General features: G+C 38.2%; 1 protein-coding gene across 1 annotated transcript; it reads right to left on the bottom strand.

The window, feature by feature from the left end:
* Positions 1-748: 748 nt before the first annotated feature.
* On the bottom strand, positions 749-27,154 carry LYPLAL1 (lysophospholipase like 1). The gene is made up of 5 exons (XM_063152223.1): positions 27,028-27,154; positions 22,785-22,884; positions 11,864-12,033; positions 1,602-1,717; positions 749-1,007 (listed from the first exon to the last, which is right to left on the bottom strand). Exons 1-5 carry the CDS (start codon positions 27,110-27,112, stop codon positions 768-770), a joined length of 711 nt encoding a protein of 236 aa, XP_063008293.1. The 5' UTR covers positions 27,113-27,154; the 3' UTR covers positions 749-767.
* Between the last annotated feature and the right edge of the window lie 346 nt (positions 27,155-27,500).

Below are 27,500 nucleotides of genomic sequence, written 5' to 3'. Positions count from 1 at the left end.
GGATATATCTTAGCAATCATGATGGTACTTCTTTTTTTCTTTTAAATCTACACTGCAAACCACAAAGGGCACAATAAACTCACACAAACCTAGAGCTCTGTAACAAAACAATGAGAAAGGACAATAACAAGACCCTGTGGTGTAGCTAGACACAGCTACTTAGGACTTTTTAAAATATAACACAAACCTGATTTTTTTTCAGGGGACATACAGCTCTGATTTGAGGTAAGTTCATTCCCACATGCTGAGAATCCAACTGAAGCCAATACAGTCCTTCTCACTAAATTAACTTGAATGGATGCATGCATTTGTACGAGTAAAACTGTATTATTTTAGTAACTGGCCTATTTTGTTGCTACAATGCCATTAGACACTACCATGCCACTGTATATTTTTCTATCTTAGAACACTTTCCTGACCAATCCTCCTCACCCAAAAAAAAAAAAAAAGAAAATTATCTGGGAGATTCACAGAACTGCTTCCTGAATATTGCTTTGACTATTTTGGAATGCTTTTAATATTATCAGTTAGTATTTTTTGTAGACTGGCATGTGCTTAAAAACTGGACAAGAAAACAGAAAAAGAAATCCATATAATAAAGTGAGGTTTAGTGTTCAGCACCTTTTTTCACCTCTTAGGTGAACTTTATGGAATATTAAAGTGTTTGCCTGAAGTTGTGCTTATATAAGGATATGGGACACCCACATATATGTCACACATGATTTTAAAACTATGAAAAATCAGAAAGTATGAGGCTGGATCTTCATTTATTCATTAGCCTTTGGTGCTTCAACAGGCAATTTCTTTATAATCCAGGATTTTAATTTTTCTATTTCAGTTCTGTTCAGCTCATGATTGAGGTTTGGAAAAGTATGAAGTGATGTTGATACTCCCAGAGACTTTAACATCTTGTTGGTCTCTTCACCCCATGAGTAGAGAACTAGATTATCAGCAGTTCCATGGCACTGAAATAATTCTGGAAGAGCACTTTCATTTCTTTTCAAAGCCTAGATAGAAAGGAGACACTGTCAGACATACTGCCAAAAATTTAAAAGGAATATTTACAATTACATAGTGACAATTATTGCACTTACTGATATACATTTTAGGGGTTATACTGTACTATCTCTATAGAAGTAAATAAGGAAATACTGAAAAAAACTGCCCTTCAAGTTTTAATACAAGAACTCTTGATAAATGGTAGTGTTTACTTTAAGGTCTATATCCCTCTCTAAATAAGAGAAAGAGAAAAAACTCCTGACAGCAAATGGAGCTCGTATTATCATCACACATTTTAAAAGAATACTTATGCTTACACAGTCTCTTTAACAATTAAGGACAACTAGTAAAGCATTTCATTTATTAATCTCTTTCTACACTTTAATATTGTACTGTCTGTGCAAAAAAGTGCAATAAAACATTATTTAAAGACAGCTTTAAAGCCTCACTTTCCTAATATTCTGCTTATCTATTTCCTGGAAATGACATAAGTTTAGAATGTGAATCAACTGCCTCAGATGTATAAACATGTATATTGAATTTTAATCACCATGTTTTCTTATAGCTAAACATGTTTTGTATAATATCTATTACACACTCACCTGGTACACAGCAGAGTCTTTATTCAGAAAACTGGACAAGGCAAAGACTCCTGCCAGATCCTGATGAAACCTAAAGGCCAAATGCATTGCCATTCCACCTCCCATTGAAAAGCCTCCTAGGATGCACCAAAAGAAAAAAAGATTTTTCTATAAGTCTTTGTAACCCAATGTACAATTTATTATCTTCAGACTTGTTTCTTTAATACATAATACAAAAAAAAAATAAACAAACCCATCTTGAGTATCATAAAGTTTACAAAGATTTTAGAATTACAGAGTCACTTAGGTTGGATAAGATCTCTAAGATCATAAAGCCCAACCTATGACTCAACACCACCTTGTCAAGTAGACCATTGCACCAAGTTCCACATTCAGTCATTTCTTGAGCACCTCCAGGGACAGTGCCTCCAGCACCTCCCTGGGCAGCCCATCCCAAAAGTTTAACAACCTTTTTGTGAAGAAATTCTTTCTGACATCCAACCTGAACCTGATGTGGCATAGCTTGAGGTTTAAATCAAAGCATGATGCAATTAAGATAATGGATAGCTAAAGCAGTGCTGAAGATTCATTACTGAGAGAGGACAAAAAATGCCATCAAGTAATACTTCAGAAGGTATTCAGGTAGCTGAATACTGTGGACATGCATACTCTGACATAAACGAAGTAAAACTCTGTGAACAGGTAATTCTCACTGCTTTTTGTATTCAAGTTATTTCTCCCCTAGGCTAGCAGCATTCACACATGAAAGATCTCTATTTTACATAATCAATGAGCACTCACATTCAGGTAGTATTGAGGATATTTTTGTTGTTATACCTTGGGATATATCATAAATAGGGAACAAATGCAATGTATATCCCTGAGCTCTAACAGGATCTCTGAACTAATGGCCGTCTGTGGTCCATATGTCTCTTCAACTACACTAATTCCTTACTGAAGGTAATTCCTCAGGGATGATTTTTATATGAAATGCTTATTCAGTAGGAAAGAAATCCAGACAACTACATTACTTCACAAGGACACAGTACACAGGCCATTATATTGACTGTATCCAGATAATGAATAGAGTGAAGCTTCCTTTATTTTCTTATGCACAATATGGTCACTTATTTCATTTCTTTTTGATCATTCTGAAGAATGCTGTCATCTCCAAACCCCAAAAGAAGCACTTGTACTCTAAGAGACCATTTTCATTTGCTTACAAATAAATATAGACAATGCTTTATCAACAAAATAAAATGAAGTCTATTTTAAGTATTTCAGATTACAGGAAGAAAAGCTGCATTGAAAAGTCATTACTAGTTTGTAAATGATTTAATCTTAAAATTTTGTACCCAGTTAGTCACAATCTGGCACACTGTCTGCAATTACTCACCAGCAGTCTTTGACAATGCAGTCACCTTCTGTTTAGAAGAATATTAGGTAATGGTTCTTTTATGTGGCTCATACTACTACAAGAAAATGCAATACAAAGGAGTAGCTCTTTGAATTTGATTTGCATGGGAATACCTGCAGTTTATCACCCGATACCACAACAATCTCTGAGTAAATGCCATATGCTAAATGCTTCAAAAACAACAATTTGAATAAGCATTTATAGATGCAGACTATTTTTTTCAGTTAAAAGAACCATTTCAGTATATGTGCATGTTTGACATAACACATAAAAGACACTCTTAGTCAAGAACTTCTAAAAGAACTCAAATTTTGGATGAAGGAAAAATAAAAGGCAGGTATAGATATTACACAAAGCCAATGCATGAAATGTCAGTGTGAAAAAACAGAAAAGTACATATATACAGATGATCTCACCATGAAGAATACATAAACTCCACAGCATTGTTAAGCAGATCGTGTCAGGAGTGTTAGATAAAATCAAAATGACACAGCAACATTTCATCCTTAGATGGGCAGAACACTGCAAGGTCTTCACCAATCTACTTCTCTACTTGAGACCAATCTACCTTCAAGAAACACAGCGACTGTGCACAGAAGTTCAGAATTTGCCAGAAGGTCTTAAATTCAGAAGTACATTCACTTTCAGTTTTCCCCTCATGCCTATTTTATGAGAACTGTGATTAATGCTTCACAACAGTTAAACAGGGTTAGCTCAACAATGCTCAGGATGCCAGTTCAGGAAAGCACCTAACTCTTTGTGTTAACTTCACAAAGGAGGTTTATGTGTAGACTAATAGGGGAGCACACAAAAAAGACTCAATTAGGTAAAACACTTCCAGTTGCAGAAAAAGTTCACTCAAGGATGCATTTATGACCTTGAATCTGTTTCAGTGTAGTGCTGATTTTTAGGTAGCACCTAAATCTTCTTATTGCACTCTGTAATAAGAAGAAAGCTGCTTGTGACTCACCTTGACAGCTGAGAAAGATCTGCTGAAATCAGACAATCATCACACTTCCAAATTAAAGAATTTGAATCAGAAGGAAACTCCCATGCAATACTTTACTAAAACTAAAACATTCTTTTCTGGAATATAATCTGTAACTAAATTTGGGTGATCTCAGGCACAGGATGATGTAACACAATGTGAACAGAAACAGAATTTCTCAAATGGAATTTATTCCTGATTGAATGAGACAGAAATCCTCACCACAGTTGCCATTTTTCAGTGATAAAATATTCCTTGTAAATGGCCTTAGGAGCCTTTTAAACAAAACTCCAGTTCATTTTTGTAAAAGATCTTGATTTGTATTAATTTGCTTCCCATTTGTATTTGCCTGAAATGATAATCTGGTCCATGATGACATTTGAATGTTATACAGGCTTCAGGAAACCAAGTATTTACCTTCTGTCAAACTTTAGCTTTATTTGTTTCTTTATACTTTGTTTAACAATGTCTGTGTTTGCATCTCAGAAAAGACAAACTTTATTATCCAGCACAAAGATTTATTTTGTATCTCCTGTCCTGTATACATAAGAGAATGCTAAAATTGCCCTCTCCCCTATGCATCACTTTAGTGGCTGCAATGAGCTACTCCTGAATTCACAAAGTTCTTTAGGTGTTCAGTCTTCTTCACAGAAAAAGCAGCTCTCTAGCACACACAGGTTTGACATTGCCAAGTGCATCCTGAATAATACAAACCTGACTGTAAAACACCTTAGTCCATTTGTTATAATGATTATGGAAACATCACTTTTTCACGCTTTTCAGTAAAACTTTAACATGTGCTCAAAGCTGCTTGCCATACCAGAAATCACAGCCATGGGGAAAAAAAAACAGTTATGAATTATATCTAGTGCACAAATTTTGAAGAGAAAAAAAGAACAGAAGCTAAACACCAGATTTTGATGAGATTAGGATTTGGACTTGGGTGTAGGGATGCAGTTTGGGGTGTTTGTTTTAAGCAATATTTCTTCACTACTTTCTCTGTATTAGTTGTTCTTCATCTTTCCTGTATTTCTTCGCATTTGTCAGTACAGCTTTGGTAACAAAGTGGCAAGAAATGAATCCTCCAGCACACAGAGCCTGTGCCAGCCCAGCACAAGACAAACACTCTTCTGTTGTATAAGACTACACCAGCACAGTCAGAAATTGTCTTGGCCTGTTCTGATATTATTACAATACATTACATACTCTTGCCTCCTTTTCATTCCATTCTCACAGCATTTTTCATTCTCAATTTTTCCTTTTTTAGCATTTCAACTTAGAGTTGCTTTAATCAGTTTGTTATCAAGAATTTCTCCCTAAAGTTACATTCCAGCTTACTTTGCCTCTCCCTAGGGACTAAGTGATTTACCTTATATTAATGGTAACAGCACAACCTTGTTCTACACAGCATCTGCAAAGAAGCTGACTTTCTGTTTTCTGACCTTCCATTTTCATCAATGAATGGAAGTATTATATACATTTAACAGTGTTCACAAATGAATATCAGCAAACAGTACAAATGCCAGTGGAACAGCAAACTCCCTTCTCCACAGAACTCCCTGAACACTGCTCCTGTGTTAAGTATTCAAACACTTGCTTTGTCTCAAGTGAATTTCCTCACAGCAGTGATTTTCTCCTTTTAATCTCTTCATGAAACTTCATCAAACCCAAACTTTGCACAGTAGCAGAACTGCAATGAACGATTTCCACCTTTGATAGCCTTGTTATTCTGGTTGTTACTGAGACTTTACAAGAGCAACAAACTTGAGAGTCATTACAAGAACAAAGGCAACTTCGCTTGAGTGGCTCAGCCACTTGCTCTTGTTAGGAACGTGAATTAACTTGCTCCCCAACTTTCTCACCAGTCAAAACACATTTTGAAATGCATATTTAAGTGGTATGACTTTTACCACTTTCTTGTAAAAACAAGTGTACTATTGTTTCTAACCAGTTACATTTTATTTTCAACTATTACAGGTAATAGAGGGGAACCCAACATGTGTACCTAAGGGGCTGTAATTTTTAGCACTGGAAAGGAAAATAAAATCCATTAAAATTCTCGAATCAATTTTTATTAAGATGCTACTCTGCCAATCTATGGCTTGCTTCATTTACCCAGTGTGTGTTGTCTTGGTTGTTTCTACAGAGGACAGCAGTGTCCTGCTGCAACACTAACCTGTCATTTTTACAGTCAGCATAACTGCACAACATGGGAAAAAGGAAGAGAAAAACCTATCCTTTATGCTCACAGTATTTGTGACTCTAAACTGAATCACAGGAAGGAAAGTGGAAAATTGCTCTCTAAAGCAAAGAGTAGCAATGCACAGAAACAAGCTGCTGTTCTGCAGAGCTGTGAACCTTCTGTTAGCAGAGGTCTTTTAGAATTCAGAAAAGCAATGATAAGGATTTGCCTAAATAGAGCTGAGCCTGCACTGGCACATGACAATGGAATAGCAAATGCTGTGAAGTCTCACTTTTCTGTGACTCTGTTGGCACAACTGTGAAGAAAGTACAGGTTAATGTGTACCCTGTGGCATGTCTGCACAACTCCCAAGCATTCTAAAACCCCATCCATCCATCCATTTAATTTTGCACTGAATTCAGGTATTTATTAAAGATGAGTAAGGACATGTCTTCAACAGAGTTCTTAGTAAGGCTGAAAAGATCAGAACTTGATTATATATAATTATTTTCTTACCAAAGCCATTATCTTATATGCAACGACAAGATCATGATTGAATTATTTTTGAATGATTTTATTAATTTACTTCTGTGAGTCTTGTTTACTCCTAATCTTCACTATCATTTGCTAGACCTGTCATTCACCATACTGGGAATGTGTCATCTTTCAGAGTCTTTAGACACATTAATACTGACACCATCACATGTTGGGAAACAAAGTAACAAGTAATGGTCTAGTCTTGGTTAAAATTGGCATTGTACCTCCTAGCAAAAGACTTAAAAAGGAAACAAAGATTAATTCGTTAATGTCTCTTTTTACTTCTTGATGTGTGAGCTAAACTAGCAGAGATCCAAAAGAGACACATGGTCAGTTCAGATAAAAAAAAAAAAAAACCCAAAACCAAGAGGACCAAACATTTACCCCAAAGTATAAATGTAAGGCAAATTTACACTGATGCACTGAAAATTAATAAAATGTTGCAGGTATTATGGGGCAGATGAACTAATAGTACTTCTTTCAGCCCAGGGAGAAACCACAAAGCCATGTAATGGGAGGTAGAGAAAGAGAAATCTCATTTGAACTGCAGAGAGAAACAGCAAAATAAACCCATAAATTTCCTCCGTAAGAACAAGGCAGTAAGTACCTCTGAAGGGAAGACAATGTCCTCCTAATAAAGACAGAAGATACAAGATAGGATGAGTGACAGCAAAAGGCTCAGAAGCCAAAAGCATTGAGTGCCAAGATTGTGGGTGAACTAGATGGCTCAACACTTCAACAATTTATTGTTGCAAGTTTTTATCTCCACATATTTATAGAATCAGTTCTCTGGGGCGTCAAAGCCAAGATATTTCCCCCCCATCCCATTCTCACACACACTGAGAGAGAAGGAAATGCTAATATTTACAAGAAGCACAGAGCTTTCATGTTACTTCCACCGTGGTTCAGTAGCTATGTAAGAAGTCTAGCAATAAACAAAAAGTGGTTGTGTGTCTTGTGTTATTGTTACAGCACAAGGGGTCAGGAATCATGCGTGTGTTTTTTGGCATTTAGTCAAATCTACAGGACTGTTATGGAAAGTTTATTTTCACTGGCTGCTTACACGAGTGACTACAGGTGGCAGAGACCAACGTGCTTGGATCAGCACTTCTGCACTACACAAAAAGTGACCTGTGAAAGCAGGAAAGCAGTGCTAAATTAAGAACAAAAAAAGAACAAAAAGACTGCCTTTCACCAAAATGTAGTTGACTACAGTAAGCCCTATCAAAATGCTCAAAAAACAAGAGAGCCGTTTCTTTCAAGAGCTTCTAACATATTCTTGAATAATATTGTTGAAATCTTAAACAGTTTTCACCGAAATGGACTTATTTTACAGGGCACTGTCACTAAAGAAGCAGTTAAAAAAACCCAAAACAAAAGAACAACCAGAAGAAAACGAAAAACAAAAGCACCACCACCTGAAAAACCAACTTAGCTTTAGATAGAAAAAGAAATTATTGTCCCACATTTTAAACTGTGGCTTGCTTGGCCAATTTAGGAATGAATTCAGGCATTTATAAAGAAGAAATACATCCTGTTTTTAAAGAAAGGATATTATCAAAGCTCCAAGTGTCAAAATTTGACTAAATTTATAACACTCTTTTATCTCCAAAGTCAATAAAAACCTACTTACAGGACTATTTACAAAAAGTCCTTTAGCCAGGAAGACCAGTAAGACTAACTCAATAAGAATGTCTGGCTAAAAACTAAGTACCATTATCAAATTCTGGGGATGATATAATTATTTTTTTTAATTATTATGTATTGCTGCTAGTCTCACTTCCTTCCTCCTCCAAGGTCAGAGGAAATAAAACTTAATCAGAAGTCTACTTTCTTCAAAAGACTTGTGTTAAAAGGAAAGCAACTAATGAAACTGTTAGGAGATAAGAATGGGTAGATAAGCCATGTCACAAAATTAATATGGATGTTTTAAAAATAAGACTTCCTTTAAATCCAGCAAACTAAGTAACTGATTTCTTTAGAAGTAGATTCATAGAGCAGTTGTTAAAAGCAAGGCTGCACCAGCATTTTCCCTGATTAGGAAGAGAGGAGTGGCACTGTACAACCTGGACTCCATCCTCAGCTTTAGAGTTCTGATCTGCAAGCAGTCACTTGTGAACTTCAGAGGTATCGAAGCAAACAATGCAGGGTACAATTTCTTTCAGAGAAAATGCTCTTACTGTCCCACTATCTTAGCTCTGTGGAAAGTCTGAATGGCTCAAGAAGGGGAATCGTCCCCCAGAACACCAGGTGCTGGGCTTCTCACTGTCCATGTTTGAGAGCCCACTGCTGCTCCCCGTCTCTTCCCACTCGCTCACCTCTGCACAGTGCTCTCTCAGATCTTGCCTTCTTATCCCACACCTCTGAGCTGTCAGCTGCTGCCCACCTTCCTGCTTGCCCAACACCTCGCTCACCCTCATCCAACAATATCTGACACTCACCCTCAGCCTATAATTTCTAGCCCTGTATTCCATATAAAACCATAACCTTCAATCTTGTTATGCTCCTCATACTCATTTTGTTTTCTTTCCAGTCATTAAAACTCCCACTTACTACAAAATGGTCACTCAACTCAATTCTCCTTAACCCTTTAAGGAGCATTTAATTCCCTGTAAATACCTTCATATGACTGCTCTGCTCTTTGGCTTCTGTGACTCTACCCAAAAAGGCCCCCACTGTTCTTCACAGACTCCCAAGTTCTCCAGTTGCTTCTCTCAACTATTTTGTCTCTGTTTTCCATAAAAAGAGATGTACCATTATGGATTTCCAATATGACTCAACAACACTGCACTATGAATTCATAGCAAAATTTCACCCGACTTCCCCTGCTATAAATGCCTTATTTTTTCCCTTTACCTCACAAAGGCTGCCTCCTCCAACTCCATGGCACCAGCAGTGACAAATCCATCTGTTACCTTAGGCCTCATCTTATTGTACTAGATGGATATTCCTGACATTTTCCAAGAGAAATCTAAAAAGATCTGAGAGAATTTAGTTATCTGACATTCTAAGCAAGTAACCAAACCTTCCCTTATCTCCTGTACAGCCATCTTCTAAACTCAGAAAAATTTCAGGCCGCACATTTCTCCTTTTTGAGTGGACATTACACTATGGTGCAGCATACAGACTTGGCTTCATATTTTCTTTTGATAAAAAAATCACAGAATGGTTTGGGTTGGAAGAAATTCTAAAGATCATTTGGTTCAAACCCCCTGCCATGGGCAGGAAGTCCTTCCATTAAACCAGGTTCCTCAGGGCCCCATCCAACCTGGCCTTCAACACTTCCAGGGATGGACACCCCCAGCTCCTCTGGGCAATATATTCCAGTGTGTTACCACCCTCAAAGTAACAAATTTCTTTTTAATATCTAATCTAAACCTACCCTCTTTCAGTCTAAAGCCATTTCACCCTGTCCTATCATTACATGGCCATGTAAAAAGTCCCTCCTCAGCTTTTATGTGGGACCCTTTAGGTATTGGCAAGGGCTGCAAAATCTCCCCAGAGCCTTCTGTTCTTCAGGCTAAATACTATAAATTTGCAAAGTACCTTTACAAAAGTCCTAGTTTCCTGTAAGAAAGAATGCCAGAAGATGTGCAATTATTTGCACGAAGTCCTAGGACATTTAATGTCACCTTTATGCATAGAGACCTTAGAGGATCTCTTAAGTTTCACTCTTCACTGCATCACACACTGGTTAATCATCAAAAACAGCACAGAAAAGGCACAAAGTTCTTGTGGAAGAACACTTAATCTTGTACAGCCACAAGTGATACAACTTTCCACTACCAAGTTCCTTATGCATCCGCATGAGTCCCCTTCTGTACTTTGGACGAAGTAACTCAGGGCTTCCTTATTTTGCTTCTTGCATAAATATTGGACTGCACCACGAGGATGTAGGCTTGTAGTCTCTGTCAGGTGGGGAAGCAGAGCTCTCCAGAGTGACAAAACAAGTACAGTTATTTCTGATTTATATGTGAGGAATGCAAACACACAGAGACGGGGACTTCCAAAGAATCTACGGGATGAAACACTCAGTGCATGCCAACTTCCTTACTCTGCTTATGACTTGGAAAACAACCTTCATACTTTGCAGTCTGGCTATTTCTAATTTTGAAGGCTACAGAGGAAAGGAAAACAGCCTAGTAGCACACTGGATCTGTACACAGAGCATCTCTCAGCTCACTCAACAACAAAGCACCTGCACTTCTCCAGCTGCTTCCAAGCCAGCAGGTATAACAACACAGGAAAGACAGATCAAAGGGACTCTGCTGGCAGCCATCCAAAACAATGCAGCCAGCACAATGAGCCAGCAAGGGAAAGGAAGCACAGGCCTTCACAGAGCAACATGGGGCTAGACCAGGAAAACACACCAGGCTGAATGGTAGTGGCTTGGCCATACAAGATTTTGATGGCATGACTTAGTTGGACATACATTTATAAGATCTCACTTTAAGAGTTTTTTCCCCAACCCAAAATAGTTTGTGGTCTAGAGATGGGACAAAGATCCATGGACTTGTGAATTCTCATTCCCTCTCTGCCATAGGCTATTTCATCACCCTCAACTCCTGTGCCTCAATATCTCATCACCTATTTCACTGAAGTACTGTGAAAGTTACTGGAAATTTGTGGAAAGAGAAATAAAGATATACACATATGAACTATTACAGCTAATACTTCATTTGTTATCAAGTGTCAGCCTTTAGTCCTATGTAACATACACATTTTTCCTGCATGAATTAATTTAACCCAAAAGCAGTAAGGAAAAGTTCATGATTATTTATATGCTACATCTCCATTCTCCAAAATGCACGTCATTTTTGGAAAGTGTACTTTTCCATCCTTGAAAAGGGCTTAAAGGAAATAGTAAAACTATGTACTTCTCAAAGTAAATCACTGCCCACTCTATTTTAAATAATGATTACAAATGGCTGTTGCAAATAAAAACAGTTTTACATTTTGAGGATACTGCTTACAGTTAGCCCCACTCTCCACCTGATATGGGTTTAAATAAGGATTCAATATTGCTGAGGATAAGCTACTGAAAAGGCTGTTCAGCAGTTTCAAGCCATGATCATGACCCTTCAGGACAGAGCAAATTCAAAGAAGTTAATCTCTTAACCATTAAAAAACCATTAGGATAAACACATTATATCTCTTACCTATGAGTATCCTGCTCTTGGCAATGCCATTCTTAACCTCATCATTGATCAGGTCTGTAAGTCCCCGGCACATGGAATCAATGCTTTCAATGTGTTCAGGACAGTCATTACAGATCTTATACCTGTCAAACCACACATTGGAAAAGGCTCCTTTCATGGGTGTATATGGCCTAGAGTGGTGGAACAAAAGAAAACAAAGATTAACCAAGCACAGGATCAAATGCCTTGATCATATGTATTAAATAAAAAAAATTCAATGTCTCTCCAGCAAAGGAGAGAATAAACCCTTTTGAGGTGTAACTCCATTTACATCCAGCCACATTGCATTTCCTTGCATTGAATTCATGGTCCTTCAAGAATGAAGCCAACATTTGGAAGCTATGTAAAATGCAATTTTCAGCCAGTTCAGGATTAAGGTTGGTTAGGTCAGCTAAACATTTTAAATCTTAAACCTGTCAAGAAGTTCTTAATCCTAAACAAAGTTAGGGTTGAAATCCATGCTGGAATATGATAAACTGAAGTAACTTCTAAACAAGACAGCTTTGCAAGAGCTAACTTTATGTAATTCAATTGCCTAATTCTTGACAAAACTGACAGGTGATGGGTATTATAAACCTCTAGGTGTTAAAAAAAAACCTGCTAATTTTTCTTTCTGTCAAATAAATACAGCCATCCTCATCTTAATGGGGCAGGTATCTCATAAACACAACTCAAAGAAATGCCATGTGCTTACTGGACGGGTGCACAAGCAAGAGTTATGATACTCCTCACCATAATACTTTGTAGTCAGAATGTTATTTTAAGTGCTTCAACAGGCTGCCCAAATCCTAGATAATCAAGAAACCTGCAATTCAAAGAAGCCTTTTCTTTGGTTTTAAATAAAGATGATTAATAGAGCCCTGAAATCCCAAGAAAGGTGATCTAATTGCCTTGCAATGGCTCTACAATATATTACAAAACATACTGCTATGAGATCGATCATCTCAAACAAAGCCCCTTGAAACCCTTATTTGCTATGTTCAACCAGGGCAAATTCTTCACTTTTACTTAAGCTTGGATCAGATTACAATCACTATCCACAAAACAGACAGTTTTTGATACATTTCTGGATAGGAACACACTGAAAATGCTAAAGTTGACTTCTGTGCTATCTGGAATTTTTTCAATGCTAGGATTAAACAAAGCTACAACTAACCTAAAATGAGAAAGTCAGAAATTCAGTTATTCTTAATGAAGGAACAAATTTTGCCTTTATTAAAACCAGGGAGGCCTCACATATGCAAACAGCTATTTCTAAACCAGTGCTGCCACTAGGATGAGCATTCAAGATAACACTATTTGGACTATTCAGCCATAATAGTAAAAATGAGAGACCATAGGTTTTCTTCTGCCTGTTGACATGAACACAAAAAAAAAAGCCATGACTTAAAAATTGGTAAGAAAAATATACTGAAAGAAGCAACAAACAGCAACAGATAGGTACAAACAGAAACACTACAGGTTCATCATCTTTTTCAGCAGAGCTTCAAGGTACCTAAAATGTACTCTTATTGAAAAAGTACCATACAGTATGTGGTCAAGTGCCTTAAGTAATCCCTCATTTCTTTAATTCAAAACAAACTGTATAGTCAAGCACCAGAATTTTGAAAATTGAGCTATTCGTTTTCAAGGCAGCCCTTACCTGTCTATTAAAAAGCTAACTCCAAAATTAAAGGAAATTTAGGGGAAAAATCTTGTATACCCAGCAATTTAAAGCTGTGTTTAAAAAATGGTATTAAAATTATGTGCTTTCTTGATTGTCTTTTCTTCAGAATCGTGTCTCCAGAAATGAATTGATCAACACCTAAGAAATAAGATTACAAATATCTAATTCACAAAAGTCAGTTTCTAAGAGCAGACATTCCAGTCAAATCTATCAAGAGCAGAATCAATGGAGTTTCTGGAAGTCACTTGGACAATGTGACATACAACAGATGAAATGTATGGGTAAACAGCATTTAAACCATTATTTTAGCTTCTCTCAAACACTTTTACATCAATCCTGGTTAAGATGTTTGTAGCAGAGTGCTTCATTTTCTAGTAAAATCAGGGTACCTAACATCTGTGTAAGAAAATATGTGAAAGGTTTTAATATTACTACAGCATTTTGACCTGGATTTATTATTACAGCAGGTTAACTTCCAGGATGTATATGGAACATAGATACATACATATACTGCATTACAGCAATTTACTTTTACATTCCATAAATATTAAAACATGTTTCCCCACAACTAAATTACAAGCTCATGACATTTAAAATAGATCAAAATTCTTCATGAGATTGTAATACTTGATCAGATGTTGAAACTCAGGACTTCTACCTGCTGTTTTTGCTAATTCTTCATAAGACAGATGAAAGACCAACATCTTTCAAGCCCACATGGAAAGACCCCCAAGAAAACAGACAAGTGGCTTTCAGCTGCCCCAAAAACATCCTTGCAAGCACTCTTGATTTCTCAGAAATGCATTAAAAATAACCTTTACATAAAGCTGAGAAGTAAGATTCTTTTAGTGGTTCACCCAACTGGCACATCTGTTTTAGTCATTCACCTTTTTCTTTAAATAATCCCTTTATTAGCTGGCACACTACAACTCAGACATTACCACGGTAAACAAATATGTTTGGCATGGAACCATCTGTACAGCTCCAAGAATACAGCACCAAATTTTTTCATACAATTAAACCACAAAAAAAAAAAATTCCCTATGTTAAAGTGACATGAGAAGCTGTACTGAAATATACAAAACCAAAAAAAAAATACAGAGTGCAGTGGAAACTCCATCCAACAAGATCAACATGGTCAGTTAAGGACAATGTCAGACCAAATAATCAGCTTTAAGTTTGGAATTGTTTTTGCTCTCTTAAGTTTTAATTAAACTCATCCCATCAGTCCATCTGTGCCTCACTTTCTTTATTCTCTTTTAAAAATGTTACTAGAAATAAAGCTCTGTCCCAAAAACTGTGGACTGTTGAAAGTGGAAATGAAAATATAGTCCCCCAAGCTGCATGGATATTTTTTCTTATTTGGTTTTAAGGGGTGTATATGAGTATGTTTTGCTTGTTCTGGAGCACATACAAGATTCAAATCCATATAAGAAAATATGAATCAAGAATCCTCTCTCTGTGTAGATCAAACTTCCAAACTTGTATCCATTTTTAAGAGACACTTGGAAGAAAGTTCAGTTTGTATGAATTTTTTTCTTAACATCTAAATGTTAGGAGCATGGGCAGCAAAGGAGACATGGCTAGTACCAAACATTGTTTAAGAAACTGCAGGATTAGAAGAATTAGAGTATTAGGAGGATTAGAATATTTAAAATGCTTCCCAACACCCCCAATCACTCTAAATCATGTTTTCTGATTACTTTATAGCTCCTATTTTTAAGAGTGTTGTTGTAGATTACTACACCTCTTGCATGAGAGTGCAGTCTCAAGATCCTACACAACACTTCAATGTCTTAAAAGGAAAATACATCCTGTACTATCTTTGTAAGTACTTATCATCCTTTCCATCTCAGACAGAAGTAATTTTCAATGTTGACCTCAGTGCAAAGTTTCAAAGCAGTACATATCATTACAGATTTTACAAACTCAAGATAGATTAGCTTCTGCTAAGCTGAGTTCTGAGTAGTAATAAAAAAAACATGATGAAAAGTTGGTAGCAGCAACACTATCTATCTCCATTTTTCTGAAGCACAAATATATCCTTTAGACCTTCTTATTCATGTTTAGAATTGTGCCAGCTAGTCTGAAATTATCTTAACAGAAGTGGAGAGCAACCCAATGATGCTACACGAGGCTCAGATTCAGATCTCAAACCAAGGCAAATTCCATCTCCAAAATGATGCTATTAGCATGGTGATTCACATAAAACTACAGGTGGTTTTGCTCATTACCCAATAAATCACTGTCCCTATCCAACATTTTAAGTTAGAAGACAAGCCAGCAGTTCTAGCTGCTTTAAATGAGACAGCACATTGATAAATGGCAAGTATTCTTCCCCCAACTCTTTCTCCTGATGCATGACTGTATCACTGCCTTCATGCTCAGCACTATGATCATTCTGCATTAGCAGACACATAAACCCAGACCTCTGATGCTGGCTTACAGGCTTCCAGACAGAACTTCCCGAAATGCCAGACAGAACTGGAAATTTATAGTGAAGTTGGACTTCAAGATTGAAATAAAGACTGAGAAAGATAAAAAATTACTGAAATTCTTCATTTTTCCTGCTTCCCAAACCCATCTCCTCTCAGTTAGGAGGTAAGGCCTCTCAAATTGCAATGTTGTCTTTTGGAAGACTGTGCAGCCCTCTGAAAAATTTACAGGGCACACTACCTCAGCAGTTCCACATTGTTCTGCTGAGACTCCAGCTGGAGAACTACATCCAATCCTGGAATCCTCAGAACAGGAAAGACACTGACCTGTTGGAGCAGGTCCAGAGGAGGGCCACAGAAATTATCAAATCACCTTTTCCCGCAAAGAAAGGCTGAGAGAGTTGGGTTTGTTCAGCCTGAAGGAGAACTTATTGAAGCCTTCCAGTACTTAAAGGGACCTATAAGAAGATGGGAACACACCTTTTAGTGGGACCTGCTGCAACAGGCAAAGGGGGAATGCCTTTCAATTTAAATTGGTTGGATTTAGACAAGATATAAGGAAGACTGGTTTTTACAACAAGGATGCTGAAACACCAACACAGGTTGAATAGAGGTGGCAGATGTCTCACCCCGGAAACATTTTAGGACGGGCTGGATGGGATTTCAAGCCACATGATCTAGTTGAAGATGTCCCTGCTCATTGTTGGGAGGGATTGAACTAGATGACCTTGAAAGTCCGTTCCAATCCAAAATATGGAGTAGTTCTAGAAGCAAGTCTTAACTCTCTTCAGAAAACTCTCAGGTTTTCTGAATGAAAGCATATTACTCCCTAATCCCAAATTCTCTCATAGCATAATGTCACTGCTGAATTTCAGTACTACATTTCAACAGAAAATTTAGGTTCCCAAATATGACTTTTAATTCCCACTGTCTGCTTGAAGCAGAAAGCAAATTTTAAAAGAAATGGGGAGGAAAAGAGAGAATTCAGCTAGTCAAATAAGAAGTAGAAATCAGAAACTCTAGTCCAAGGTACATCTTGTGTTAAAACTGAGGCTCAGCATATCTTAAAAATGAAGCTTTGTGGTATGGTAACAGAGCATATGATGTGTCCAAAATTCAAGCAGCTTTAACTTAGAACTATACTTCAAAAAAAAATTACAAAAGGAAGGCAAGAGTCATCTCCATGAGGAGCAATTTTGGCCGTTCTCCAGGAAAGGCTGTGCCTGTTCACTCAACCACATGCAAATGCTTTTGATAGAGTTGTTCTGGATGCACATTGTCTGAAATGAGAGCTGACTGAGCCAGTACAGAACGGTTACCTGAAGAAATACTATGCTGACAGCTTTTGTTACTTGAGACAAATCTTATTCATTCAAGACAAAGGGAGCTGCAAGAGAGTCTGGCATAAAACTCAGTGGGAGAAATTAAGTTTGTTTCTGTTTCTTTGTTTTTGTGGGTTTGCTGGGTTGGTTTTGTTGTTTGGAAGATTTTTCTTTTTGGAGAGAGTGGTGTAAATTCTGGGGATTGGTACTAATCAGAGAACAGCAATAATTTTATGGTTGAAAAGACCATAAAAGACCTTTAATACACATTGCCAGTTCCTCAGCAACCAATAGTGGCTGCCTTACAAATTCACTGAAACAAAGTGGCAAGAGGCTAACCAGGGTCCAATCTGCATCAGTTCTCCATTAGGGGTCTGAAAGGCAATCTGGGATTTAAAGTGGCATCTTTCACAAGCTGGTGGCAAACAAAACTGAGGATGGATGAATGACACTAACTAAGCACAGAAACCTTTGAAAAGACTGTAAAGCAAGAGCACAGAACAGCACATAACTTAGAAATCCACAACTGCTTGCAGGAAGGGTGATATAAAAATGACTGTCTCCAATTCTTCTGTACTGGAAAAGGGTTGAGAGAAGAAAAACCAGATGAAGGATGCCTAAGAGCACAATGCAGTAAAAGGGATTACAAATCCAAGATTATTTCTATTGTGTTCTAATTTGTTTTCCCCAAGCATGATTTCAGTTATCTCTGACAAGTGTTTAGTGCATCCCATGTTTTCCTCACCTAATTCCAGACCAGAAATAAAAGGGAAATACAAAGTTTATCCAAGCATACTTTAAGCATTATTATGCAGAACACATTGAACACATTCTACTTAAAGGAGATGAAAGAACCACCCCATGATACCAACCCAAAACTTTCCTATTTCTCCCTCAAACTCCCACCTTTAAAAAAGACTCCTTTGTGTTAAATTTATGAATGAGGTTAGGGCTTACAAAAGTCAAGGATTAATAACATTTGCTTGAGCCAAAAACAGTATGATAGGCACTGTGCACGCTCCCCTCCAATCCATCTCAAGTCCGAGCTGCAGTACCCCTGCTGCTTTTCCAATCCCAGGCCTCTCACAGGCAGAGGCTGCCAGAGGAGCTGAGTGGTGCCAAACTGTCTGGTGGTTTTGTGATAGAGCCAGATGGGGACTATGGTGAGATGAAGCTCATTTCCACCCATGAGCTGAGCAAAGATGTGAATTGAGGAGAAGAGATGGAGCAGTGGCCTTTTAGTCCTTACCAGCCGCATAATGATAATGAAAATCAGAATACATTGGGGCCCCTGCACCCCAGACAACAAGTTCTGCACAGAGGTTTACATCCCACAGAAAGGTTTGTTGAGTGAATGTCAAAAAGATCCATAAAATAGCCAAAGTAGTTATTATAGTTTATAGTTGATTTTCTGACTTGCAAAAGAGAAGGACTGTCAGAATGGAATGCAAGACAATGCAAAGAATCTTTGGCCTAGATTTTTTCAGGGAATTATAGAAGGCAAGGTATATGTATTAAAACAAGCAGAGCCTAAATGGTTTTAGATTTACCACGTTAGCTCCTGCAATGCCAATTTAAACTATCACTTTCTATTAAAAAAAAAGTTTAAATTGGGTGGTATTCAGTTCTGATTTAGAAACTCAATAGAAACCTAATGTTTAAGTCACAATTGTAGCAGCTGAAACAGTATTTAAAGTTGTAGGCATCCTGACCCAAATAAAAAGGGAAAAAGGAAACCCTTTCCTTTAAAACTATTAGTGTAGACGTGGCTTTAGGGATTGCATCAGCTACTAGGGTTCCAATTTGAGCTTGGGTTTTTTTTAAAGATATATATTAGCATTACAATGGAGAGAAAATAGAATTCTGTTATGTTTAACAAGTTTAATCTATGTGCAGAAGCATTAATCTTGACAGAAAGCTAGACACAGCTAAAACAAGTTCTCTGCAGTATATTACTGAGATACTTGGAAAAAAAAAACAAACCTCCAAGCAATGTGTAAAACTTTTAATTTGTAAAGCAAAATTTGTAAACCCCAGGCAAATGCACCTAATTTCCAACAATATTCCAAACTCAGGTGTCAGTACTCTCACTACATCACATCAAGTCTTGGAATCCACATATTTTTTCCATTTTTATCTAAGCATGCTTTTTACCATATGCGATTTATTTAGTATTTTTGGAAGTTTTTCTTTTTTAACTGTAAATTTTACTATCCACATTCTGTTATTTTTGCTCAAGAAACAACCAAATATGAGACTCAATGCACTTTTCAATGTGATGGGGAATAAGTGAAACAAAATGCCGTTAACACTTCCTGTCCAGGGGGCATCAGGTGATTGCTCTCTGCACAAACCCTGAACATCACAAAAATTATTAAAGTAAATCTCTTTTAAAAAAAGAAGTGTGACTTTTTACAGATACCTAAAGAGAAGAGTAAAAAACAGGTTTATAAATTGTAGTTCAGTTAAATTCCATTGCTTTTACCCATAATCTTCTTCAGTGTTTGCCGAAATCAATGTGAAGCCAAAGAACATATTTCAGAATTCTTCCAGATTATATGCTGGACTGGTTTTCCAAAATAATTTTCAAATACATTGACTCTTGAATCAAAACATGTCTAAACCTCTGATGCTGTACAAATGAAAAATATGCATGTTTCAGCACCTGGGATAAAATCTAAACAAAACATAGGTACAACCCAAATCCATCCTCCACAAAAAAAAAAAAAAAAAAAGTTGTGTTGAAAAATGTGAATTCCACTGCTTTTCAAAACTCTGTTGAACAGACATGAAGAATGTATATCTATGGATCTATTAATTTCCATCAAAAATATGAAGAGGTATTCCCAACCTGCAGTTTATCCTGCCAAAGCCCCCAGTTTTGCAGTTATATCATCATGCTTGTACTGGCATAGCTGCTTTGACAGAGAACATTCACTGTGCCTGTGCAAAGCTATCCCGGAAACGACAGGAGCTCAGAGCATGAAGCACATCCACATTAACAGCATTTTGCCAGAAGAGCCATCAGCCAATCCTAAGAGGGCGTTGCCAAGCTTGAAGCTTTTCTTTGATTTCACCATCAGCACAAGAACCTGCAGGCAAGCTTTGCACTGGCGGTGCAGTGGCAGGTTAGAGACCCACAGAGGCTCTCTCTCAGCAGCCTGACTTTCAGCCAGCACATTCCTCAGCCCCTGGGTGGGCAAAGAACTTGGTGTCAGAATCTTCTCAGCAGATCTGTATGTCCATAACCACCCAGCTATACGTCTCATTAACAAGAATGCTGAATTCCTCCCCTGCTGCCAGAAACATTTTGAGTTCTTATCAAAATATATATGCATATAAATATACACATAAATAAAACCAACATATGTACTCAAGTTGAATTACTTTAATGTCAGCCATTCAAGTTTGGAAGGTCTAGGCCTTGCTTTTATTTTCTGTGAAAGAAAGGAAGACAACTGTTAACAAAACCATTTCAAAAAAGCATAATGTGGTTTGTTCTTGAATACCAAAACAATATGAAATAGGTCTGTAAATGCTTCGTTATTTTGGTTTCAACCAATGACATGTATCATCACAAACTTCAGCACCGCTGCAAACAGTGGCAAGCTGCTTAGGAGCATCTGTTTTATTTTACTGTGTCAGCTAGGGCTGTTCATCAGCAACGAAGAGCTATACACAAGAGTGCTTTGCCAGTTAAAGACAAACAGTGTGGGTATTTTATATTCTTTGAATGTACAACTTTTCTGTTTTGCTAAAAGCCACTTAATCAGCTCATGCATGACTCTACCTGCTCTAGAAAAGAACAAGAATAACCTCAACTTAAAAAATAAGAGAGTGAAATAAACTGTTTATTCACATATTTTAATAACAACAGAATCTTCTGTTTAGCAAAGTACTGAAATTCGAAGTCATAAGATAAAAACAAATTCCTTCATTTGAGTGGGGAGATGTTGCTGGTTAATCATTCATACATCGTTTACATCTGTAGTTACCCAAAGAAACCAGAATAAATAAGAAAAGGACTGGACCTCAGAAGTGCAGTGGGATGGAAAAGTGAAGCATTGGCCCACCAGATGTGGTCTGAGGTGCTCTGGCTACATATAACAGAAGGGAAAAAAATAATTTTCCAGGGAGGCAGCTCCTCCTGCATTTCTCCCGTACCTGCTGTGCTGGGAGGGAAGCAGTGGAGCCACTCAGTGTGTGTGATGTGCCACTGATAACTCTAGCATCACTTCTGCCTGTTATCAGGCTGAAATTATTTACAGAAAATGGGATTCACTCCCTGCTAACCCAGAACACAGTGCTTCAAAAGCTTCCACTCACAGGCTTGATTTTTCTGTAACACAGCGAGTACATTCACTGCAATCTCTCAGTTGCTTCTCCTGCCCAAGTAGACCATAAAAAATACATGGTCAAGGAAAAGGTTTTTTTTTTCATGTAATAGTGAGTGCCAGACAAAATCTGCTATTATACTTGTTTAAACCCTCCAAGAATTTTTCCTGACTTTGAAACCTCTGTACCTCAAAAGTCTATGTAACAATTTCCTTTTCCGTTCAGTATTCATCCACACTTATACACAAATTCAGAAAGAAACTCAACTCCATTACCTTTCAAGGAAATATTCTCCTAATTTAGAGCCACAGACACCTTAAAAAAATTGTATTAAGAAAAATTAAACACTTTTAAAATTTAGTATTATATATTTAATATATGTTACATACATAATATATGTAATTAATTATATATTCCATATTTAATATTACCTTTGGATAGCTATGGGGGTAGGTGTCCAACTTTTACCCTCTAGGTTTGACCACATAAACTTTCAAATTCCTGCAGAAAAAAATTTTTATCTAGATATCCATCTACCACTGAATACACAGTGTCATTTAAAAACAAGACTTGAGCTCACAGCAAATGTTGAACTCAATTCTCTTTGAAATAGTTGGGCCAGGATTCAAACAAGAAGTAATGTGTATTTTTGAATTCCCAGTCCTTTCTCCAGGAGCTGAGGATCTTTAACATCCTACCTGCCAAAAGACTGACCACCTTCAGTGCTGAAACCTGGCATTAAACACAAAACAATATTTTCATAATTAATATGTGGGAGTTATTATGGGTAGAATTGTGATCTGGATCACGACTCTCTAATGCCACTACAACACACATTGCAGGATCATCTTCTACTTATGTGATGGAAATGGAAAGCTACTATGAGTACAATACCCAAATTTCAAATAGAGGCTGTGACTTCTGGGAATCCTTTAGAGTCTTAACCACTTAAAATCACAGTTCCTGGACAACAATGCATGGTTGAGTTTCAGTTTTGTCAGAAAGCATATACATGAGAAAGAAGAAAGAACTGTTAAGACAATTTGTACTAATATCCAGAACTGTACTTTATAGCACTGGAACAGAGGAACTTAATCCTACAGTTACAATATATTAAATGGTACCTGGCAGGAGCTGTTGGGTAAATTACTTTTATATGTTGGAATGCCATGTCTTGATTCAAAATCTGTTTTATCCATGCTCTTGCTCCTTGGCCAGTATCACCTGTATCACACAGAAGTGTACAAGAATTATGCAGGGCATTTAGCAAGAAAATGATACAATATCAAATATATTTCAGATTGACTTAATTTCAAATTATGAAGTTAATACACTAAAATGCTAAAACAGGACTTTCTAGAACAACTTCAGTTCCCTTTCCAATGCATTCAAAACTTCCTAGAAAAAGACTATAAGAGTTGCCACAACGTAAGTTTAATCAATACTTCACTACATTTAATGACTTAAGCATCTCCCAAGCAGATACAAGGTTATTTGTGTCTTACTCTCCTACTTACAGTTGACCATATTTGCTCTTAAGTGATAAACAAAAATCTTGATGAACATCTTAAAAAGTGAGGTAAAATAATTGTTGGTCCCCTTAGAAAAGTTAATTACTTTTACTAGAGAATTTTATGTAACCCACTTCAGAGCGCAGTAAAAAAGATCTTCACGTTTAATTATGCTAACATTGCACATAGGCTTTAAGGGAAAAGATAATTTGTAAAGAGATAGGTTCAGCTAAAATACCTAGCAGACTCTTAAAGAAACTTTAACCACGCAGTTCTGTTTGAAAACTAGTTGAGATCCACTCCCAATCTGTTTTTTTCCTAGCCTCACCAACACAGCCTCTGGCCAAAACCCCTGTAGACTGAAGTACTACAAACAGGATGAATTCTTCTATAGATAGCATTTGCTCCTTTTAAATAAAAATACATATATACACCAGACAGTGCCTACAGTTTGTCTTTGCACCACTGCAGTGTATGTTCAGCCATAATTTCACTGCCACCCCTCTCAAGAGCAGGCACTAGTAAGTCCTCAGTGTATACAATACTTCAAGCTTAAGCAAATCAGTCCATCAAGGAATATATTTTACAGTAGTAAGGATGTTCAACCTAAAAAATCGAGTGGCAGCTCAGCAAACTGGAATTTCACTACTGCCACTCATGCCATAGGACTTCAGTCTTGCTTGAAGTTGAGGTTCCCACATATTATCAACTCAAAATGCTAAAATTCTCTATTATTTTAGTTCAAGTTGTTTGGTTTGACTTTAGAACTTGCTCCATTCTTTTCAATAAAATGGCCAAACCAAAAGAAAAAAAATGCCACTGTCCTTAGCCAGGCTTATTGGCACATTACATGGGCTCATCTGAACAAGGCCACATGAATACACCAATGCATTGTTAAATTTATCATAATTCCCAATGGAGAAAATCTGCTCTTAAGCATTCTAACAAAATTGAGATGGTTTTTATTTACAAACATAATTAATGTATCTTCAAAATTAAAACAGAAGGCAAGAAGGATTCAAACCCAGCAATTTTCTTCCTGTTAAGCACAATTAGCATAACTAGAACTAACTGTTCTCTGACCTAAATACTCCACGTGACAAAAAACAGGGTTGCAAAACTGACACAGATCTCACCCTGTGCTAAGTTAAACAGTAAAATCAAAGTTACTTCCTTAACTAAATGCTTCCAAACACACCCCACAAGCATTTTGCTTATGCAAGTACTGTGATCTGAAGTCCACAAGCACCTCTGATTCTTCTGGGACACTCCTGACACACAAGGGTTTCCTCAAGGCTCTTGTCACCTCACTTATAAACAATGTATCTTAGGGAGGGTTGAACTAACACTTTTTTTCCCCTTATACACTGCTTTTGTTTTGGTTTTTTTTTTTTTTTTCAGTTAGAAAGCCAAGATATAGGCCTTGCAAATACTTGCACAGAATGAACCCTGAGGTAACTCAACCAACTATCTAAATGATTGCAGAATTAGGACTTGGAACTTTACAAATTCCTTAATGATGTAGGATAAATCATTATTCTATTATTTATTCCCACCTCTTAAACTTCACAAAGATCTTCAAAAACCTCTACTGTTATTGAATACAATTTGTCCATGAAAAGGTCACAGAAAACTCAGTAAGACAAAATTTAACTATGACCTGTGTCAAGAACTGTCATGGTCCAAATGCTACTCAAATGTGAGCACTTGTATGCTCAGACAATGTATTTTGATTTTAGGAACGGAACTTGGAGGAGAGGGAGGAGGAGACTGTGACATCAAACAAAAGCCAACAAATCTCCTGAAATGCTAGTCTTTCAGGCTCTTTTGAAATTTTAGCATTATATGTTTTGAACACTACAAAAAAAAGCAAATGGTGGGTGATTCTGCTTTGAGACAGTTTACAAAGTGAAAAAGACTGATGGCAGCTCTATTATCTTCTTCTCCCTCCTCAAGTAAAACATTCCTTTCAAATACTGGCTGTATTTCCAAGTTTTCTTTCTATGCAAAGTTTAAATTTAATGTGTAACATGTAGACTGGACATTAGGAAAAACTTATTCACCAAAAGGGCTTTCAAGCACTGGAACAGGCTGCCCAGGAAAGTCACTGAGTCACCATCCCTGGAGGTATTTAAAAGATGTGTAGATGTGGCACTTAAGGACATGGTTTACTGGTGGACTTGGCAGCATTTGGCTAATGGTTGGACTCGATGTTCTAAAAGGTCTTTTCCAGCCTATGATTCTGTGCTTGTTACAACTTGCAAAGTTGTAATGCTCAGCCTAAAAAGCTATTACACACTTGCTATGTCCAGTTGCCTTCCCTGCCAAGCTACAAATGGAACCTCTACCTAAATCTGATGTATAGCACCAGGGTTGTTCTAATACTTTTCTATACCGTTTTGCATTCTGCACTTGTTATAGTTTGTCTGGAGCAAGCATTATGTACAAAATGGATTCATGTAATTTACCACCACTTTCCATCACAAGTGCTGTACAAAGGTTTACAACTCAGGTTTACAGGCCAGCCCACAGCAACAGCACTGTGGCGACTTCTGTTTTAAATTCTATTCTGGAACTGCTAAAAACCAAATAAAACCACCCCATTACAAACACTATGAACAAAATAATATATATTAAAAAAAAAGAAAATTGTAGAGTACTTTAACCACATGTGGAATCAACCTCTAACCATAATCTTCCCTTACTCCTCCAACATTACAGAAAATTATTTCCTCAAGCATTAAAGCATTAGCATTAACAAGAGAGCTGGACACATAAACTCTTTCACTTTCATTCTTTTACTCAGAGAATTTTTAAAAAACAAAATTTAACTAGACTATAAAAAAGAAACTGATTTAGTAAGGACACACATCTTTGTTAAACTAAACAGAAGCACCAGCTAAAACAAAAGTAAGCAAAAGACAGGGAAAGTGTTGAGCATGTTACCATATGCACATGGCCAGCTCAGTAGTATCGATTCTCAAGGCCTTGGTCTAATAAACCTAAGATTGCTGGTTTTCTTATTTTCCTTTTTTTTCCCCCACATCATGTGTACCTTGTTGTTATTTAGCTCATTAGAAACTACTTTTGAGGAATTAAACCCAACAAAACACATGTTCCCCTCCTGCTCTCAGACCAGTCGCTGATGTAGGCAACTCCCCTCTGCAGAGCATGGCCGTGAAGCCCGTCTGGACATGGACAGGGCCCTTTTGAACAATCAGAAGTTGACAAATGAACACTGGCTTTTAAAGGGTGCCTCATGCCGATTCTAAACCAGCAAGAAACACTTTAACTGGGAAAGTCATCCTCCGAATGTGGCTACTCTCTGAGAAGGGCAATTTAGGGAGTAACAGGACTGGAGGAAACGGCACGAAGTGTAAGGTCGGGTATCAGGAAAAGGTTCTTCACCCAGAGGGTGGCAGGGCACTGGAACCCGCTCCCCAGGGCAGTGGTCACAGCACCAGGCAGCCCGACAGAGTCCAAGAAGCCTTCGGAGAGTGCTCTGAGGCCATGGTGTGACTCTCGGGGTGTCCTGTGCAGGGCCAGGAGCTGGCCTGTGATGATCCTGACGTGCCCCTTTCCACTGAGCACGTTCCGTGATCTCCCGGAACGCGTGTGTTCTCACGGAACTCCGGGGACCGCACACGGCTTTGCCGCCCACCGCCTCCACCCTGCGGGCCCGCGGGGGGCAGAGCCGCGGGGACAGGGTCACCTCAAAGCCCTTCCCAGTCCTGGCCACCCCGCCCCGCCGCCCCCCTCCCGCAGCACCGGAGGGGCCGACCCTGCCCGCTTGGCCCGCTCCCGGGAGCGCCCCGTCCCCACGGGCAGCGGGAGAGAAGGGAGGGAAAGCAGGCACCTGAGCCGTGCAGGAAGATGAGGGAGGCGGTGTGCCTGCCCGCGGGGGCCACCACGCTCCGCTGCAGCGCTGCGGGCGCCGCCATGCCCAGCGCTCTCCTCCTCCTCCTCCGGGCCAGCCCTGCCGGTTCCGGGCCTGCTGTCGCCCTGTCTCCGCCCCCCGCTCCTCTGCTGAGGCACCCCGGGCTCTTCTGGCGCCGGGCTAGGAAATTTGTCACTGCAGGCGCTGCGCTGGGTGAGCAAAGCTTGTTTCCAGGCAGCACGGCCTGGCTCCGGACGCCGTATTTAGCAGTGCCCTGTGACAGGGACCGATAAGCCCCTTCGGTGTCGCACGTGAGAGAGAGAAAGCCCCGCGGGCGTGTGCCCCTGTGGACTCCCTGCCTTTATACGAATTAAGTTGCAGGACTCCTCTGTCTCCTTTTTGGACATGAACCTCTGGCGTTTGTGGGTTTTCCTGGCACACGCGTGCGGGGA

Source organism: Melospiza melodia, chromosome 3, assembly GCF_035770615.1.
Source record: "Melospiza melodia melodia isolate bMelMel2 chromosome 3, bMelMel2.pri, whole genome shotgun sequence".
NCBI lineage: Eukaryota > Metazoa > Chordata > Aves > Passeriformes > Passerellidae > Melospiza > Melospiza melodia.
This window is presented reverse-complemented; position numbering and strand designations above follow the sequence as displayed.

Coding starts and splice junctions, on each gene's coding strand:
- LYPLAL1 (XM_063152223.1), bottom strand. CDS start 27,112: ATGGCGGCGCCCGCAGCGCTGCAGCGGAGCGTGGTGGCCCCCGCGGGC. Junction 12,034..22,784: donor TACCCAACAGCTCCTGCCAG/GTACCATTTAAT, acceptor CCACCACTCTAG/GCCATATACACCCATGAAAG. Junction 1,008..1,601: donor AAGACTCTGCTGTGTACCAG/GTGAGTGTGTAA, acceptor CTTTCTATCTAG/GCTTTGAAAAGAAATGAAAG.